The following is a 20805-nucleotide window of genomic DNA, read 5'->3' on the forward strand; positions in this document are numbered from 1 at the left end:
TGAGGAGTTTGAGTACCGTTTTCATTTATTAAGATTTTATTAATTTTAAAAAAGAGAAAACAATTAGTTGGTCATCTGTAAGAAAGATGAAGTCAGATAATCTTCACGTAAAGCTGAGATGTCAAAAGAGATTTTAACTTCTAAGACATTTGCATAATACTGGCCTTGAAATCTGTTCCTTTACCATCTTTCTGGAGACAGTACAAGTTGGAACGCCCTTGGAGGCAGGCCTGCAGGAGCCAGCCAGTTTGAGTTGCCTCCATCGCTCTGACTCTGTTGCATTACATGCGTGTTTCCTGGGCACACGGTTCTATATTTTCCTTCTTTGTAGCAGTAGGTGTCCCAAGGGAGCTCTTAGCTTCGACGTATTCAGCTGCTCCATACATCACCATAGACAACACAAGCACAGACAATAAAATGTACAGTTTGATGTAGACTTGCAGTTTGGTGCTGTAACCAAAGGCGATGACAAATCCAAGTGATTCCCAGAGACGGTAATTTGCAAAGGCAGCCTCCTTGTGTTTCTCAAAAAAGATGCCATAGAGTACTAGAAGGAAGGAGAGACACGGCTTGTGAAGGTTAATTCTGCAACCATGTATTTTCTGCAAAGGGAATAAATAGACCCCAATGGGGAAGATAGACCCTCCCTCGTAAATGCCACAGAAAGGAAAACACAAGCTTTGTCTTAAAACACTTTGTGCTCTTGTGAATTATTATAAGTGAAATAACAGAACAAAAAGGGCAAAATAGAGAATATCAGAGAGAAAGGGAAAGAAAATGGGAGGGGGAAAGGAAGAAAGGATGGTCTCTGTTGAAGTGAGATGGCAGGAAGTTTATTTTTTCAAACTATCAGCCACAAAAAGGAAAGTTCTTGCACTGATGAGTGAGTAAGTAAGGAGGAAGAGGAGATGGCAAGAAATGGCCATTGACACTGTAGAGTCTCCACGTATAACTATGGAGAAGGTTATACCACATCTTCAGGTGGTTTTGTCTAGGGACACCATGGTCCTTAGGGATCAAGTTGCTCTTTCGTCATGGGGTAGAAAGGATCAAAGAACCATAGGGACCTCCCTGCTGCCATCCTTCACCTCTCTTTGGGGGAACCTGCATGGACCCTGCATACACTGTCTGCCTGTTCTTCAAACCATTTCTTTCACAGGCCTAAGAACATGCAGAGACTGTTCACATAAAATGTGTGTTCCTTGTTGTCACCAGAACTTGGCCTCAGGGAGCCCCCCCAAGTGAGGCTCGTACAGTGATGCCAATGGTGGTAGCGTGTGCTAGTCATAGTTGCCAAGTTACGAGAAGCAAACTGACCCAGAACAGTTGAGGAGAGCACTAGAACTGGGGTCAGATTTAATGTGTAGAGAAGATTTGCCTGTCTGAGACAACCAGGTTTTCAAATTTTCAGCTCCTGGATAGGTTGGCAGAACAAATCTCCTTGATGCATACAGAACCTCTGGGCAGCAACTGGAAAACTTGCTTGACCTAGAGACTCAGTTAAAGTGATTGTCCTAACGCAGCCGTGTTCACTGGGAAGCTCCCGCTGAGTTCAGTCAGCCGCACGCCCACAACTGGGAGTGAGGGTGGCATTCCCAGCCTCCCAACCTGACTAGTCCGGCACACAGGGAAGGGGAGAGAGCTTGCTTTCCTCTGGGTGCTGAGCTGGCATCAGTGGTGATAAAGTAGTGGGCATTTCCACTGACTCAGCTGTGGTGTGCAGGGAGGGAAGGGGAGGAATATCAGGAACCTTGACTTCTCATCCACTTCCCTGTCTGACACCGCATCTCTTTGAAATATGCACATTCAGCCACAAGGTGCAGAGGAGTACAAAGTTCTCTGGAAATCTGGGTAGGCTCAACGAACCCTTGAGTTTTGTGAAGAAGGGGGAGACATCATCCTTATGTAAAAACTTACTGCATCCTGATGAATATAAGAGGACATTTACTGAATGTTTCAATTTAGACACGATGGAAAATCTGGACAAGTGCCTCACAAGATGTACTTAGTTCATTAAACTGGCTGAGTGTAGTGTAGTGTGAATTATTTCATAATTCCTCCAAGTTTTGCCTAAGAAATGAACAAGTGCAAGTTGTTCATATAACTTTTCTGCTCTGCCCCATGTTATCTTCTGGAAAGGGATTAGCGAGGAGAGTTTCATATAGGAAGATTTCTGATGCCATGACAATTCTGTGTGTAAAGATTCTGGCTTTCAGCTGGTACCTGTTTTCCCTTGCAAGCACGAAGCCTTCTTTTTCAGTCAAAGCAATGGGAGAATTGGGTAAGGATCTAGTCCAATGTTGAGCTATCGGAAGGGCTGACTTGGCAGGAAAGTCCTCTTTTCCAGGATGCATATGTAGTATTAGGTAGCAGTTACATTGGAACACAGTGTTGTTTTTGCCTCGAAGCTAAACATTGGTCCTCATCACAAACACTGTCAAGTGCAGTGTGGCGCAAGTTGCCTGGCTGAAGCTTTAGCAAGGCCCTGCTAATTATCTCCCTGTTTACCACTGCCCATTTTCGCACTCCTTTGCCTGGTCCTAGTAGGGAGAGGCATATAACAGGACTGCTGGAAATGTTTATAAACGTCCATGTTTATAAGCATTCCAGTCTGATTCATAGCCTTTCTAAAGATGCACGTCAGCCTGGAACGAGCTTTATTTTACTGTAGTCTACCCAATAGCTCTGTGCTACACAATTGTTGTGCCCCAGTGCGGTTATTGCCAGAGGGATAATAACTGCATCTGTTTTCAGGTTAGATAAGAGAGGGCACTACACACTGTGAAATGGAGCAGCTTTCCTTGGAAACAAGTGAGAGTGTCCACACATGTACACAAACAGGTTAGGGAACGGTGAGAAGTGACTCATCTACTGTGAGCCTGTACATTCTCCTCTAGGGGGAACTCCAGGATTAACTATCCGCAGCAGGCCAAGGTGAGCCATCCTCGATTGCCATAGAATGCCTTAAGTGTGTGGCACAATGCCATTGTATTTATTCAGGGGGTGACCTACTGAGGCCCAAGCAGCAGTCATGGAGCTTGCCAAAGGAAGGACCACAGACCTTAGTCCCCAATGCTGTTTTAGAGGCCTTATCGGACCTCATAGCCTTTGGAGATGGGAATTTCTCATGTGATGTGCATCTGCGTAAAACTGATGAAGGGGAGAAGAGATTTAGTCTTAAATGGGCATGTCAAACTGAAGATCCTGTTCTGGGGTGCAGCATTATGGAGCAAAGTCACTGCACCCTTCTGATAAGGTTTCCTGTCATCACTTGATGTTTCAGTGTGACAATGCGACAGAGCAAACTCTGTGTAACTTTATAACTGGGAGCTGTGGAAGAGCTGATCAAGGTACAGACAAAGAAAGATACTCTGCAAGCATGAGGAACATTTGTTTTTTTCGCAGCTAACACAAACATGAAATTTTCACAAGTCTCCTGCAGGAATCTGGAAATGGAGATGACCTGTTCCAGTGCTGTAACAGAGGTCAGTCTTGTCACATAGCTGCAGAGCTCCCTGGCCATCATGTAAGCATGAAGCATTGTCCACCGTCTGTGTCTCATCTGGGGGTTGGGAACTGCAGCCACTTCCCAGCCACCTTCTCTGACACATAGGTCCTCCGGACTTACCCCGTTTTTCCTAACGAGGGCATCAGGTTCATCTTTGTCAGGCATGCAGGGACCTTACTGAGGAGCTGTCCTTCTCAAAGGACCTCTCAAATGTATGTAAATCCCTGAAGAGAGGGTGCAAAGCAGATGGAGCTAGGCTCTGTTTAGTGGTGTCCAAGAAAAGTGGACAAGAGGCGATGGGCACACACTGAAACACAGGAGGTTCCCTCTGAACATCAGGAGAAGCTTTTTCACGGTGAGGGTGACTGAACACTGGCAGAGGTTGCCCAGGGAGGGGTGTGGAGTCTCCCTCCCTGGAGCTACTCAGAAGCTGACTGGACATGGTCCTGTGGAGCTGACTCTGCCTGGGTGGCCCTGCTTGAGCGAGGGGGTTGGACCAGCTGACCTCCAGAGGTCCCTTCCAACTTCAACCCTTCAGTGATTTGGAAAGAAGCCAAGTGTCTGAGGGCAAGGCTTTCTGGGAAAGAGAGAAGCAGGGTAAAGGGCAGGTCCCTCATGCCAGTGGAAGACTAAGATATGGCTCTCAAGAGTGTTGGGAAGAAGCCTGATGAACAATTAGGAAGACTGTGGCTGAAGAAGCAGGAAATGAAGGAACAGCTTTGCTTCAGAGAGAGCAAATCCTCACTGGTGGTGTCCTTCCATGAATGTGAATAATGAGAGCCCTGATTTAAAACTGTATCACAGGCACAAGGGTTGGTATGAGAGAGGATGAGAGGGTGTCCCTTGATGTGTGTATTAGCTCTCCTCTAAGGGATATGAGCTGGAGCTGCTGGAGGAAGAGAGCAGAAGTCTGGCCGGTCACTTCCTTGTGTGTAGAGGCGGGACTTTAGGTGTGCTTGAAAGGAGATCACTGTCAGTGCCGGGCAAAGGACTGTGGTGTTTTCCCTTTGGCTCTCTAGGAGGAAGATGATCATTTATCTAGTGGGTGAAATCACCTGAGCTACTGAAGCAAGCAGAGGGACCTGAAGGAGGGAGGCCCAGACACTTAACCTGATGTGGGCCCAGACGAGCTAGTTCTGTCACATGCCTATTCCTATGGCATCTGCCAAATATGAATCTGAGATAGAGGAAAACAATATTCATGAGATCAGAGGCAAAATACGGGAGCAGATGGGAGAGCATTTATTTGTCTCACTGACAGGAGCTATGGCATTGACTTAAAAAGAGTGTGACTGACAGTCATGAACAGACTTTACTTCAAGTCCTCACAGAGTACAGCTCCTTCCTGCCCTCTCCAGCATTTTAGAGCCTGACTTTCGCCTCTAGAAGAGAACTTCCTCTCATTTTGATTGAGGGGTGAGTTTAAATAATCCCTTACGGAAGTCGGTTTGTATCAGCTCATTATCTGAACTGTCAGTACACAGTAATTGCACTGTATCACAAAGCAGAGGAACACAGAAGATTGTAAGAACAACTGTAATGCATCAGATAAGAAGTCCAGTGGTATACCTCCAGTGACAGACTCCTAGGATAAGTGTAAGAAATGAGGCAAGTATACAGTGCTCTTTCCCGCCCAGTGCCCTCCTGACTCTGGCCTTCAAAGACATAGGGCCTTTCTGAGTTGGGGGCTTCCTCTGGACCACCAAGTTTAAGAGCCGCCAAGAACATCTTCCCCTGAAGGGTTGTAGTTCCAGCTTAAAAACAGTTACATTTTTGGCTGTGAATTCTGTACTTTGATTATGCATTGTGTGAAAAAAGCATTCCTTTTGATTTCTGTAAAGCCAGCTGCCTGATAACTTTTATTTGGTGTCACTAGTTCTGTTATTAGGAGAAATAGTGAACTTCTAATCACCTTCTCCATACTATTAATGATCTTACTGATTGCTTTCCTTACTTATCACTCGTCCAGGCTAAAGTGGCCTAGTTTGTTAGTCTTCCTTCAAGTGGAAGTCTCCCATGACTCAGCTCCTTTTTATTGCTTTCTTATGCCTTATCACATTGGATTGTGATTTTTGAAAAGGGGCAAATCAGAACTGCATGGATTCACTTGGTTGTATAACGTTGCTCTCTGTGGTTTTCTCCTTCGATTTGTTTCTAATAACTCCCAACAGCCAATTTGCTGCTTCTTTTGTTGCTGAGCTTTGAGTTGATTTTTTATCCAGAGTGCTGTCCTTTATTGCAAATGACAGGCTAAATGTATCCTTCTTCTTAGTTTTCTAATTTTCTTTGAAACACTTATACTCCTCCAGAATGTTTACTCTGAATAGCTGCTACCACCTTCTGAAGTGTCCTTCTCTCTTCATCTTGGAAAAAATTGTTTAATGAATATTTTACTTTCCTACTCCCAACTTGTTCTTATTTCTTCCACTTTTCAATGAGCTAATGGATTTCTTTTGGACGCTGTCTTAAAGCCGTTATCATTTTTAGGCACATGTTGTTTTATAAATACAAACTTGCAGATTTATATCTCAAGAGAATACATTTCATTGTCACCAGGACTTACCATTAACTTGTGTCTGCCAAATGGCATCAGATAGGCCCCAAAGAGCAGGGAATACGAAAAACACAGCAAGCTGCTTAGGATGAGGTCTCCAGAGCAGTAGTGCTATTATACAGGCGGTGTTTGTAACTGTGGCTGTTGGTTTAGAGAGAAAGAAGGGAAATACAGATGCGGTTACAAACAGGACAGACAGTGGTAGGTAACGTGTTCAGGTTCTTCCCCCAACTAGAGCACAAGGCAATCCGAAAATCTTACTAGTTCCCTGATATGTGCACTGACTGAGTTGGTATCTCATGAAACACAAGACAATGCAGTCCTTTTGACAGTCTTCAATTAACAGTTCTGAGCAGTGTCGTGAGCCAAGAGGTCCTCAGTGCCGATATGGCTGTTAGCCCAAAGGACAAGAACTGCCACTGAGTAGGAGAAGGGGCTGCCGAAAGACCTGCAGTCACCGTGTGAAGCATGTGGAAAGGGGGAGGAAGCGCCCTCCTGCTCTCCTTACCTCACCCTTAAGCACGGGTTTCCTTTCCAGGACAGAGGAGACAGCTAAGGATAACTAAAGGGTCTGGTGACTTTTTGTCTTTCCTTTTGAAAGCGGTTTGTCCATGAGTCTCTGACTCCTCCCCCCACTGGCGCACCTTCACAGGCTGAGTATAAAGACTGTTAAACAGAACTGAGAGGTTCAGAGGTCTTGCATACCTAACACTATAGTTCTCGTATTATTATCATTCTTATTATGTGTTTTGGTCTTTTTTAATCTAAAATGAGTTTCACAGAGTGAGACATACACCTAGGACAGACACATACGGAAGAATCTCTGAACTAGTGACTGTGGCATAAAGGACTCTGAACGTCTTCTTCCTTGTCCAGGTTTAAAATTTCCTGCGGAGGAAATGTCTAGAATTTGTCATAGGCTGACAACTCAGTCAATGATGTTTCTAAAGCTACAGGTTACTGTGTAGTGGAAGTAAGGTATCAGTACACTTTGGTAGGCTTAGTGGATACAGGGACACAAATGAAACGCTTCTTGGTATTTTTCTGCCTCCGTTACTCTGTTGTTACTCATTGGAACGGTGTTCTCTGGAGAGGGAGATGTTCTTAAATATACGAGTCTCTTCTCCTTCTTCTGCAAACTGGAAATTACTGTCCCATGCATAAGCCCTCAAGTTACTCTAGCCTGACACACTGGCAGATGACTTGCTTTCATTTTTCTCCCTATAGAACAAGAGGTGAAAAGGACACCAGGCCAATCTGCAGAAATCTTCCTAAAATTCCCAGATTGCTTGCTGAAATTTCCAAGTTCACCACCCCCTGAGACTCAAATTAGCAGTGGATCTCATGAGGTTCTCAGCTGCTTTCGCTCCATAAAGGTGAGGAGGTTTCACCTCAGTGGAGAAATCCTTCTCAGGTATAGTGTAGGCCCCAACATCTGTATTGTAAGATCATTTATCACTGGTTGCATCAGAGCTATAAAGCATCAAAGCTGTAGGGCGCTGTCTGAGTAGATAGTGCCCTGAAAAGCAGGGTGAACTACACCACCAGCAGAGTGATGCAAGGCAACGACCTCAATACAGTGGTTAACTGTGCTGCTTCTTTTCTCAGGAATGAAGTTTGCCTCCAGAGTGACTGTGGTTTTAGTTGACAGCTGACAGTGAGCTCTCCCTTTCTAGTGCATGCAAAGGGGGGAGCACTGGATTTGATATATTACGCGAGGTGATCAGTCCTTCAAGTGACCTCTACATACCTAATGCAAATAGAAGTTTTCTTCCCGTGAACTGAGAGATCTTTCCAAAGAGCAGAGAGCAGAGGGAATTTACAGCTGAAAAGCAGATCATCACATAACCAACATAATGTATCCCCAGGGCACAGGTCACATACGTCTGGAAGAGAAGAGACAGCGGTGCCACATTTTCTTCAGTGAAAATATGCAGCTCAGGTTCAAGGGTCTTAGCCTGAGTGTTTGGTAAATATCCAGCATGGACGAGATCAAAGGAGCACAGCTAGAGAGTTTGCTGACAAGTCCCTGGTGTATTGACATAGTTGGTCTTCAGCAGCAATAGTCCTAACCCAGTTCCCAATCAGACTGATGTCATGCAAACAGAGCAGTAACAAGCAGACAAAATCACAGCACTGCTTGCTTTGCAAACAAAACTGGTGGAAGTGGCACGAGGAATTTTCTACCCTTCCCTTCATGGAGCAAGAGATGAAAATTGACAGTCAGCATTATGGTCATTAGAGAGCAGCTCCCAAGAGATGGAGAGGACCTCACCTGTAAGAGCATACAGCCAATGGAGGTGGCCATGGAGTGCCCCTTTTGATCCATTCCAGCACAGGAGCAAGCGCACTCCACCCTCTGCTAATATGCAAGGTCTGAAGGCTTAAGTGTCAAATAAGCACCTCGGGAAGATTGCCCCCTTTCTCTGGAGGCTTTCTCACTGAATGTCTGGAGAACACACCAGCTGTGTGTCTGGGTTTGTAGAGGAACTGGAGGAGCAGAGGTGGTTTTGATCACTTCAGTCCATCAGGGTTTGGACCTGTTGCACTAGTGACTGGTGAGGGCTTTCAGCCAGCCACGCTGAGGATTTGCCCTCTTACCATAAAGGTTGTCAAAATAAAATACGTGGTATGTGTGCTGACTTGCACTTATACGAGCTCTAGGGAAACCAGAAGGAAGGAAGATAGAAAAGCTTTGCAGACTTCTGGCTTTTCTCCCAGTTTGTTATTTACAACAAGCTGAAGAGTTTGAACCTGTAGCTCTCTGCTGTGGCCTCCGCTGGTGAGTTAAGCTCCCTACCGCGTTCTTTTTGAGGCTCTTCCAAGGGACACATTTACTGCTGGCCTCTCCCGATTGAAGATGTCACTCAGAGTTCATTCAAGTTGAAGTAAGCAGTAATTTAGCAAACCACAAATCACCGTTGAAATCATCTTGATTTAACAAGTAACTACAGATCAGATGCAATAGTAAGACACAAAGGCACACAAACCAATCAGACAGAAATAGATTTTCATTGTCACCCACACCTTTGTGTAGTCACCAGAAAGAAATCCCTGTTCAAATCCACTGTACATTGTCAGAGGGATTAGAAGACACTGCCTTTTATCTTTAAGATGCTGCAAAGTTGCTAGGAACGTAGACCAAAAGGATGGTGTCTCTAGTGCCTCTTTCTCAGTCTCTGCTTGGTCAGATGTGATCTGGTCCAGAAATACAACGATCAGCAACACCGCTAGCACACCACTAGCTGCAAAAACAGAACAAAAAGTTCATGAAAAACTGAGGAATGCTGGAAGAATGATGGGAAGTTGCCTGCTGCTGTTATTGTTCTGACTTAGGGCTTAGTGCTCTGTGGGACGTTTTGGCCGCTGCCTCCGATTCCGCTTCAGTGTAAAGGCCATTTCTGTATAAACAAGAAGGCCTGATCTACTTTCACATCTTCTCCATAGAGCTGCGCAGCTCGCAAATCCCCTCAGTTTAGCTGCGACTGGCCTATTGCGACGGTTGCCAGGCCGGCTGCGTGGCCGCAGAGGGTGAGCGCTCACCCTTCCAGGGCAAGCCAGGGGTCGCGGGGTTTGGGAGCCAGCCAGAAACAGCTCCCTCGGGAGCTATCAAAGGGCTTTAAATCAACACGAGAGAGGAATATTCGCTTCCAGTGCCAAGGTTTTCATGACTGGGGGGAGGATCTTCCTTCAAATACATGGAAAGAAAAATAAAGGGCTAGAAGTAGAACTGCTGTCCTGGATCCCAGGATATGTCACTTTCTTGTCTTTGTGGGGTTTTTTTTTGTCACCTCAGAGCCATGCTTTGAGTACAGAATAGGTGCTATTTCAAAGATGATGGTGAGCAACTGTGGGTGACTTGAAAAAGATGCAGGTTACAGCTTTGAAGCTGTAATTTCCTAGCAGAAGCAGCATACGAAATAATATGTGGAGTAGGTAGTCAGAAAATGATCATGTACACATCGGTCTAGCTTTGTTGCTTGTGGAGTGAATCAATAGGATTTTTTTCAGGTTATGGAGAAGATAACTGTGTCTCATAATATACACGGAGCAGCCACAGATTCACAACTGATTGCTTCGTTACAGATGCAAGGCATGATTATGTTTCCTCTCTTACTTAGGCTGGCTAGAATTCCATCCATGGAAACAAGTGGAGTTCAGAGTAAGAGGAGAACCAGGCACCTCTTCCCATCCCCATTGCCTGTTTAATGTGCTCCTATGTTACCGTGTATGGGCATGCTCTTTTCTGTGAACTTTTAATGTCCAAATACATTAGCGGATTTACAGCAAATTGCCTCAGTTTTTTATTGCTTGTTATTTCTCATCCACGTCTCCTAGAAGGAAATTGTATTCTGCAGTGTCCTGGTTCTCCCCCACGGCTGAGTTGTAAACCCTTTGTGACGTAAGTCATTGTCGGTTCTGCCAGGGTGTTTGTTAGTGCTTATGGGCTGATTGCAGGACTTACATGGGCGAGAGCAAGACGTCCATATTTACAAGACAAATATTCTAACAAATACATCAAAGGAATCAAGAGGAGTTTTAGGAGATAAGCAACTGCATGGCTTAGTAGTGGTTTGTACAAACATAAATAGAAACATCCACAGTCCTCGACAGAACTGAAGAACATAAGACTTATCCGCTATTGTCTCTACCCAAGCTGGGCAAAACATGTATTCAGCAACCAAATAGAGGAGACATGTAAAAAATGTCTGTGAATGAGATATTTAGCTATTTGGTTTCCCTCGAGGTAGGAAAAGACATATCTTTTTATTAAGAGCTTAAAAGAAAAATGAAACCCTGCTGACGCAGGGTCAGTAGACAGCAGGGTTGCATTCATTTTGCATGAGCAAAGCCTAAGGGAGTGCTGTATATGTTAGTCATCAAATTTAAATTTGAACTTGTGAGCCAAACCTGCCTTTAGCAGAAAGGCATCAGCTCCAGCACACTCTGGAAGGGAAGTGGGGGGCTATTCTCTGCATTTTGTCACCAGTTAGGAACGGGGCTGGGGAAGGAGGAAGTCTGCTGCAATGCCCTTGTCCGGTGAGGGCTGGCTCTGACCAGATCACATACGCTCTCTGTGAGCGTATGGCAAATTCCGTGCATCTGTCTCAGCATAGAGAGTACATCTGTGTGCAGAGACGGCAAAGATATTTTAACAGAGCTTAGGTGACACATTGCCTTGCCAGATATTTCCCCTTTATGCAGAGAATAACTTGTTTTGAGACGGATACTTTTTGAACTTTCCTCGCTGAATGAATCTTTGCACATCTATTTTTGTCTTTCCGAATTTTGATGGCATCAGCCTTCCCCGTCTTTGGTTCCTTTCTAAGCCTTATGCAAGGAAGGTCTATAGCAGCTGTAGTTACTAAATGGGAGACGTGCCAACATGCTAAGTGCTTCTCTTTATCTTTGCCTTTCGCACTAAGGTATTATAATTCAAGCGTCACGACTGAGAGTTGAAGTTGTAAAATCTCAGCTTTTGAGATCAGGATGGAGCCAAAAACCTGCCCCCAAATGACTGCATGTTCTGGGAGCTGTGGTTCAGGTCCACCTCTAATCACATGCAGTTCTTGTGCTAGGACTGTTTTACACGTGGTAGGACACCAGGCAGTTCTGGTAGGCATCCCCAGATGACTAGAAGTTGGTGAGTTCAAGTACCACTGGCTGGGCTGCTCGTAGCATCTGGGACCTCTGCATGCATATATAAATCTGCCCAAGGCCATCAATAACTAGTTTGCTATTGCTGATCCTGAAGGTAGTGAATTTAAAACCCTCTCTCTCGTGCATAACTGGGTAAAGTGCTGTAAGCCTCTAATTGCAATCTGGGCATCCTTTGGATTCTGGTCTGTAGAGCAACACTGACTTTGGGTGAAATCGTGGTGTCGTCACCATACTGGACTTCAGCTTTATTCCAGGTGAAAAATGTAAAGAATGTCTTGCTCCCGCAGACAGGAATGACACAGCACAGGCACAAAGCATTTGAAACTCTTTAGGAAGGAGCTGTTTACAGCTCTCACATATCTTATTTCCTTTTAGCAGATTGGATTGAAGGAGGAAGTTGGAAACTTAGTCTGCAAAGTCACACTAGCTTTCACGAGTAGTATGTTCCCCATCCGTGATACTCATTGAAGCTTGTGTGATTACTTACCAGTGTAGATCCCTAGCAGAGTGTAGATTAAGGAGTTGGAGAGTTCTGCTGACCCAGTGGTGTTAGTGGTATGAGTGATGCAGTCATACGCTCCGCAGCATGCCAGGTTTTCTTCTGAGATTTCCACTAATTCAGTAAGAACCAAAGGAAGAGATCAGATGAGTGCACGCTATACGAAAGCAGATAAGGAGAAAGGAATCCAGCACTCGGTGATTGGTCCTGGTTTGAAATCCTTCCCGATTAGAGATGCTCAACTTCAGGATCCCATTTTAACACACAAAAATTTGGCTTAAGAGATGCAGTTGCTCAAGACAGGACACTAAACAGATGGTTACCTGGAGACGTGGACTAGAGCCAGAGGCTGAGATCTGAAGCCAAGCTCAATTTCAGTATGTAAAGCTCCAGGGTGTATCTGTACCTCTTAACCGTAACACCCCGCAAGACAGGCCCCTCAGTTTACACCTCCACTGAACTGATGGACCTCAGTTCTTACAGCCAGAGCACGTTATCCCTCTCCAGATAATTTCTTTATACGTTACAGGAACGGAAACCGCCTCGAGACATCTTTTTGTTTTATAAATTCAAATTACGATTACCCACTAATGCAGTCTTCCAAGAAATCAGCTTTTCCTGGCTTTACTACTTTATTACTGGCTTTATTACTCTTTGAGAAGACACTTGAAACTAGAACAGTTTGGCAGGTTTTGCAGTAAGACCTCTGCTTTGTTCAATCCCATCAGTGTTGTGCTGGGCATGTGTCAATGCCACGCACACACGTGTACTCACACACCCTGCGTGTCACCACGACACCGTGCCCACTTCCTCCGGTACCCTTTCTGTAAAGAGTACTAACCTGAAGTGTGAGCCTGAGTAAGCTGTGTAGAGTGGAAGGATGATCAAAACCCCGCACAATTATTTCAGTGCTTTCACTGCAGAATTTGTCCCTGCTCCAAGCATAATAAAGGGCAATACAGTGTACCTTGGCTGACGCCTTAAACAGGACCTGATCTGCAATTTTTCAATTAGGGTTGTTGTGTCACTACTTTTAGTGTGTTTTGCTCCATTGCTTCCAATCAAAGCTGTTTAACTAGCTTCATAAACAACTTCAGGTTCAACATCAGATAAAACTTTGCAACATAAGTCATTACCTTATTATAGCCAATGGCTACGGCTACACAGTTTTGAACAAACAGACCCTCAGCAAAATTACCATATGCAAAAGGTGAGTCACACTGGTAAAGCATGGCAATACATAAAACAAGTTTTTTATCTGTTCATGCATCACCTGAAGATGAAGATGCACATGCAATTAGTGATATGGAAGCTGCAAGGCAGGGTTTGCTCTGTTCCTCTGGAAATAAGGCTGCAATATTGATGAGCGAGAAAGGATGACTCTTGTAATTTACACTGATTACTGTCTTCCGTTGTACCTCATGGTGTAGCTTGCCTTGCTGTGTCTAGATGCAGTGTTGCAGGCAAGAGGTCAAGTGCACGTACATGTCTGAATTTGATGCATTTTGATTCTGCAGATACATACCATATCTTTCTGACTGCTCAGTCAGTCACTGCTACGTTTTAAGTGTAAGACAACATGGGTGGATACCTTTCCTGCACTGTCAGAGGAGAGGGAAAAAAGCGAATGACTGGAGAGCCTCACCCCCTCGCCCCCCAAGAAGCTCCCTCTAGGTGAAAGCTGAGTCTCACTGAGAAGGCACAGTTGGGAAGCTTATGGTATGCCTGCCCATCACTGTTGTGAAGATACACAAGGCCTTTGGCTTTGAGAGCACTACAGCCTCTGCCCTGCAAAAGAATTCAGAACGGACGGTCCCTCTCGAGACATCGTGTGGCTCAGTGGTCAGGTCAGCGGGGCTCTGTTGCACTTGATACAGCCCTTTAGCACTCTGCTTTGGTGGTGTTTCAACTATAGTGGCTTGGGTTTAAAGGAAGCTTGCTTCTCCAGAAGTATCACACCTTGTGACAGCTACTTTGACATAAACCCGAGGGTTCAAAGAGTAAAACCTGACGCCAGCTCCCCGACCTTTAGTTTTAACCTAATGCCTATTTGAATACCCTCCAGAGGACATACCGCTTAACTGGGTCGGGGAAGAGAGGTAGCTTCTGGCTATTCATAGTAGCAGTGTATAGGGGAATCTCTTTCCATGTCCCTCGTGTTTGGACTTTGACAGGACAGGGAATGCACGGGAGACTGCAATGATAATACACGGTAGGTCTTTGAATCTCTAAGGTGGTGCCCAAGTATTATTAATTTATCTTCACAACTGCCCTTTTAAAGCTTACACCAATTACAGGCGTGGGAAATGAGGGCAGTGCTGTTGAGCGATTTCTTCAAGCTACATCGGCATCTGCTGTCTGAGCCTGAAATACAGCAGAGGAGCCCTGGCACGCAGTCTCCTGCCAACAGCTACTTCTATTTCTTCTTGGCAATTCTGTAAAGCACTCATTTTCAGCAAGCACCAGCATCAGCTTGACTAACCTTGAATGTTTAACAGCAAATTAATCCAATACTACAAGTTTTGCAAAAAGGCTGCTCCAGTGTTTTGCCTTTTGTTTCAATCCACTTTAAATAGAAGTCAGATGTGAAAGACTGTCACTGCCAGCAGCCTATCTGTGCTTTACAACACACGGGTGGAATTCAAAAGGAATTCAATAGACATCTATTTCTGCGCTAGCTGTCTGAACTCTCTTTATGGCTGATGAAGAGTTGATAGAAAATAGACTCTTCCAGAGAGCAATTTAGCCCATCTGTTTCAGACATCTACCTTCAGATGAGCTAACTCGCATCTGAAGTGCCTGTTTCAACTGACTGCGAAGGCAATTGAGGGTCACCAGCTCAGCTCCCGAAATCTACCTTTTAACTATCTAGAACTAGCTGATGATTATAGAAAGAAGCACCAAGATTTCAAGATATATTTTACCTTTGATGGAAGCTTGGCTGAATATCAAGGATGAGATGAGATTTCCCCAGATGCCAGAGGACTGAAATATCAGAAAGAAGACCCCAAAGTATTGGTTGATAATGTCTTTCCCATTTTTGCCTGCTTTCTCAGCGTAGGAATTGCCAGCAATGGTGAGGTAAGTGCATTTGGCAGACCAGAGCGGTGCTCCTCCCAAGCCCAGGATCACAGAGGTAGGGATTAGTGTGTACCTGCGAAATAACACTTTATTTAGCATCGTTATTATCCACTAGCATCATAATAATAACCATTTGCCCAAAGATCCAGAGGCAAAAATAGACATCAAAGAAATAGATCTACCCCTTGTGTGATTCAATACATCTCTTACATGGAACCAAGAAAGGGCCAGTCTTATGAAGTTTAGGATGTGCAAGCACTCCCAGCTTTGTCCGGGAGCTAGGCCTAGGCTAGGCTGGCTAGGCCTGTGCTCATGTGCCTTATCCTCTTGTAACTGAGAATTAAATCGCACCTGCCCTTCAGAAGATGGATCACAACAACTTTCCTCCGCAGAGGTGCGTCTCCTGTCACTGGAGAGCAGAAGTTGTTCATCCACCTCTGACAGGGCAAGGCAGGAGATGGCCTCTTCCTGCGGTCCTCTGCTCCCAGAGCCACTGGCTGGAAGGCAGCCTCCCCCTCAGTCTGTCCAAAAACAGTTCTAAAAGTCATTTGGATTTTACATGAAACTTCTGTGGTTTTAGGTTGGGTTTTTTTGGAATGGAAATCTCTGCTATACACATGAGTTAGAGAAGCAGCTTCAGGTGGGCGGATGGATGCGTTCATTCTGGCTTTTTGCACATTCGCACCTCTCTCCTTCACCTGCTACTGCATTAATTTGTCTCTGTTTCTTGCAGTACCACCTTTGGCATTCAACTTCCAAATCCACAGCACAGAGGTAGAGCAGGAATTGAGAAGAAAAAGAAGAAACTCCTTTGCCCTTACTGATTTTTTTTGAAACTCAATAGACAGGGTTAAAATATTTAAATTGTACCAGCTAGCGTAGAAGTTCCCTAAGGAGAACGCAACGTAGCAGCACATAGAGCCTGCGATGGTCCACTTGCAGCCCAGCTTCTTGATGAGGATTGGAGGGAGGAACATGGACGATAAGATGAGCGCAGCATAGAGAACGCTGAGGGAAGCAACGCCCAGGCCGCCTTCTGAGTGGAGACTGCTCTGCACGGACAGAAACAGCGGCTGAGAGAAATTTTATCACAGGCACATGTTACTGTGGTGTACAGGGAGTGACTTCAGGCAGGAAGAGAGGGACACAGAAGCTGGGGCTGGGTATTACTGTCTCTTTTCCCCAGAGCAGCCTGATTATGGATTTCTGGTTTTGCTCACAGTGACAGCCCATTTATGAAAATGTGATACAGAACTGGGTGAGGACTGCTCAGGCCCAAAGCCTTGGTAAGTCAGGCTTTAGATTATTTAATGTAACTCATGTGAGTTTCTCTCTGAAAACAAGCTGAATGAAGGATAACCTCTTTTCTTGGCCTTCACTTTTTGTCTCAGGCAGGAATATCCTCAGGTCTGCCTTGCAAGGGCTGTCTTAGCAACAGTGGAAGCTCCTTTGCTTTAAACAACAGGGTTTTTCCAATTTCTAAATTCTTCAGAGGCCAAGGTCCAAATATCCTAATAGGCTCACAGCAGCCCTTTGTAGTTGGAAGTAATTGATTCACCCACATTTTCACAAGGGAGGAATAACATTTTACTGATCTAACCAGGTTTTATATTTTTATGCTCAAAGTAGTTCTCCCCTTGTCTTGATACTGTGAAAGTTGCAATGAGAAGATCAAGATGCTACTTATCGACATTTTCCTGTTTGTTTTCATGAAAAGCTGATGCGATCCAGTACGATTTTGGAAGGGGGGATGGATGCTGGGGGAGTAGCACTGGAGAGCGCTGGAGGAGAGCGCGGCTGCTGGTAGCTGCACCGAGCACTTCCAAGCGCTGCGGTGGCTGCGTGGTCTGGCCGCGCAGGACAGGACCGTGGTGGCAGCCGCGCAGCACCACTGGGGAGAAGCAGGCAGCAGGACTGCAGGTGAGGAGGTTCTCTGTCGAGCAGCGTCACCGTATTTGAGAATTGGAATGTTTGTTCTGCAAACCGGCAAGGAGACTTCCTGATCACAGAGGCCTTGTTTCTGAAACACCACACGCCTGGTTTTGTCAGCTACAGCTTCCAAGAATTAGATGACAGGCCTCCAAAATCATATCATTAGCTTAATCCTTACTGGTTAGGGTTTTCTGTTTTTCTCGGGGGGGAGGGGAATGTTGAAATAAATGTTGAAAATTGTTAATGCTTCTCCTGCAGGCTACAATACAATAAAATAATTTCTTTTGATTGCATCTCAGCAAGTCCTCTTTAACCACCAAGACAAAATGCAGAGAGAAGAGGGCTGCATCGTGAGCACGAGAAGGCACCACTGCCTCCTGCAGCATTAAGGGAGGCTTTATGTTCCAGCACTTAACCTGAGCGTGCACCGTTTCAGATGGTGGGGCTGTCTTGCGGCTTCTTGGGTTTATCTCCCCCTGCCTCGTTAGTCTGCCCAGCTCATAACATCTCCGTCCATTTTTGGGACTGTTTTTGCAGAACTTCCCTGAGCTGTGAATTTGAGTGTCAACGAATAGAAACTGCTCAAGGAGAGGAGAAGAGAAGGATGTACAGAGCTATCAGGGACCTCTTCCTGAAATGAGGTCAACCCCTTGTTATTGCAAACAAGTGCCTCGCCTTATGTATCAAGCTCCACCTTTAAAGCATCCAGATTCTCACACCAGTGGGAAAGTCTGACCCAATTGATCAGGGTCATCTTTCAATATCCTGCCTCAAGTTGCCCATGGATGGCTTATATGCATTTATTTGTCGTTAGACCAGCAGAGTCTTCTAGTCTGAGAAGTTCCTCCTTGTGTTTATCTACTCTGAAGTATTCACAGACAGCAACAGTAACGCTCAGTCTTTTATTTTGGCTATGCTAAATGAGTGAGCTCTGATGGTATCCTGCATGTTCGAGTCGTTCTAGAAACCCATTTCTGCTACTGTGTTTTAAGATGTTAATTCCAATGCAAGCCACAGATGACTTGGATTTAAAATTATATTTTTTATTATTATGCCATGTCACGATGCCAGGAATTGCTGTATTATTTTATACTTAAATTTTTTAATGGATTGGGCATACATTTTTATTATTCTCTACTGCTGTATACTACTACTAATAAAATGATAGCAATTCAGAAATATTCAGAACAAACCCTTTCCAGAAATGGAATTTGTTTTCCATTTTGCCATATCTTCTGAGGAAAACCTCAGAGAAATTTAGTTTTCATTCCAACCGCTTTTGTGGACCTAAAGAAGTAGTGTGACACAAGTATTCAAACTCTTTGAGAAGTACTAGAATAAAATATGAGGTAAATGCTATGGATCTGGGTGAGGAATACTAACCTGCACCATGTTGATGTCCTAGCCCACCTCATAAAATGTATTGTGCATGCCGTCATCACAGAAACCATGGAAAGACTGATGGGTTTCACACTGGCCTGATGCCCTTCCAGGCCAACTGTCCTGCCAACAAGTGGGAGATGCTCCACTTACCTGTAGACTCTGTAGTCCTCCATAAGCAGTGAAGAGAAGTAAAAATCCAAAAGAAATGACCAAAACATTCTTAAGATTCCTGTCCATGTTGGTTCATACAAGACAAAAAGTCTGCTGGTGGGCAGAGCTGGCCCAATTGTTGCAGGGGATGCTTTGAGTTGGAGAAAAACAGCTTATGTTTTGTTGGAAAAAGTCACTTCTCACTGTATTTGCAGAGAGAAGAGTTGTTAATTATTTGAGCATTGGCCAGTGAACTTTACTTTTACCGAAAACTCCTTGCGGAGTTGTTACTCATTTACCTGTTGTGACTGAGGCAATAACGAGCGCTCCCAAGGGACATCTATCAGGTTTTATTAGAAGGTATATAAGTCACTTGCAACACTTGGACCGATTTCAGTATTGCCGTCGTACGTTATATGGCTCTCTCCTATCACAAGCACAGATGAAAAGAATTGCAAGCAGTGAAATGACTGTCTGGCATAAAGACACACTAATCCATAAAGGGTGAAGATTAAAAGATTGTACTGAAATCTATATTAGGCCTAATGCTCAACTAAGGTTACAGAAGCGTACTAGGAAATGAGATTGTGTTACAGGGTTGCCTGCATACACCAGCTCTATAGCCCTGTAGCGTAGCAAACCAAGGTTGCTGGCTGCTTGGCAAGCGGGAGAGTCTTCGTCCGTGGTGAACCCCGTGGCTTTGGTGTTTCAAATTTACCGAGTCATACTCACGACAATCATTTTCCCCCATCTTTCCCATCAAGTCAGAAGCCAAGAAGAAGCATGGATTCAGCAGATAAATGAAAAAGCAACTTCCCCTCCCCTCCTCCGGCCCCGGAAGGACACAGCCTTTGTGGGGTGTGTTTTGCCTTGCCAGTGCTGCCTGGCTCAAGGAGTGAAAAGTTTCCCCCTAGACAGCCAACCGTGTCATGTTTGCCTCTGCTTTCCCCTCTTTCCAGAGCCTGCCCTTGTGAAGTTGCAGTGTCTCTATTTGTGATACAATGGCCGTCCTGCAAGTCCTGCCTGAGCTTTTGAACATTCCCCTTCTGAGCACACAAAGCTTGTGCCCTCTCTGCCCCCAAACTTGGCAGGGCAAACAGACCCTTCCTGCAGCTGTAGCAGAGGAGGGATTTGAACTCGGGAACAAAGTGGAATCCCAAAAAGTCCATGCTACAATGTAGAGAGCTTCAAGTGGAGGTGGTCTGTAGGGTGTCTGTAGCGCCTAGTGGGAACGCACAGCTAAGGCTTGGTCTAAATCCCACTAGGTGGCACAATTTTGCTTCCCACAGGGACATTCGAGGGTGAGGGGAAGACGCTTTAATGCGTTAATTCATTTAATACATGAAAGAGGTCACAACTAGTTTCTACTTTGGAGAAAATTCCAGTATGTGCCTTTTAATTTTCTTCTTTTGTCTTATAATCTTCCTGAATGAAATAATGCAGAAAACATAATCTTTTAATTCTCTGTTGTTAATGGTACTTCTATGTTGCAAGTCTAGATAGCAAAATACTGCCTTTTTTTTTACAGACTACTATGCTCAGCATACAAACACTTTCAATTAGATCACAATGCTGCTCTTGTTTTGCAGTGATTGTAATCCTCTACAAGGCTTACAAACCAAACTGGTGTTACTTTTTCCACTCTTTTTAGGTTTATGGACCCTTGCATTTTTCAGGTGAAGAAATTCAGAAGAAATTTACACCTGGTGATATCATGCTTGTTTCTATTTCTGACCCCTTAGAAACAGCCTGCAAAATTCTAGGATTTTTGAGTTAACATGTTTAAAACCACTGGAAAAATGAATGAGAAAGTGGAAGAATAATGCTTATCCTAAACAAAAGCATAATTATCATCTGCTCTGGCAGAGGCAAGAACCAAGGATTGTGCAAAGCACACTTAGTTATAAAAACCTTTATTTTAGTGCTTTTTCTTGACAATAGCAGTAATAACAATACAGCTTTAAAAAAATCGGTATTAACTGTCTGCTATTTTTAAAATGCAGTGTTGGAATCACTTATGCTCTGGAGGAATTCTTA

General features: G+C 44.6%; 1 protein-coding gene across 1 annotated transcript; it reads right to left on the reverse strand.

Annotated features, from left to right (window-relative positions):
• Positions 1-7: 7 nt before the first annotated feature.
• LOC141941823 (protein unc-93 homolog A-like) lies at positions 8-18855 on the reverse strand. Its single transcript, XM_074864807.1, has 8 exons — positions 18769-18855; positions 16174-16355; positions 15147-15376; positions 12211-12336; positions 9090-9307; positions 7813-7948; positions 6072-6203; positions 8-547 (listed from the first exon to the last, which is right to left on the reverse strand). The coding sequence occupies exons 1-8, from the start codon at positions 18853-18855 to the stop codon at positions 282-284; spliced, it is 1377 nt and encodes a 458-aa protein (XP_074720908.1). The 3' UTR covers positions 8-281.
• Positions 18856-20805: the final 1950 nt, after the last annotated feature.

The sequence above is a fragment of the Strix uralensis genome, chromosome 3, assembly GCF_047716275.1.
Source record: "Strix uralensis isolate ZFMK-TIS-50842 chromosome 3, bStrUra1, whole genome shotgun sequence".
NCBI lineage: Eukaryota > Metazoa > Chordata > Aves > Strigiformes > Strigidae > Strix > Strix uralensis.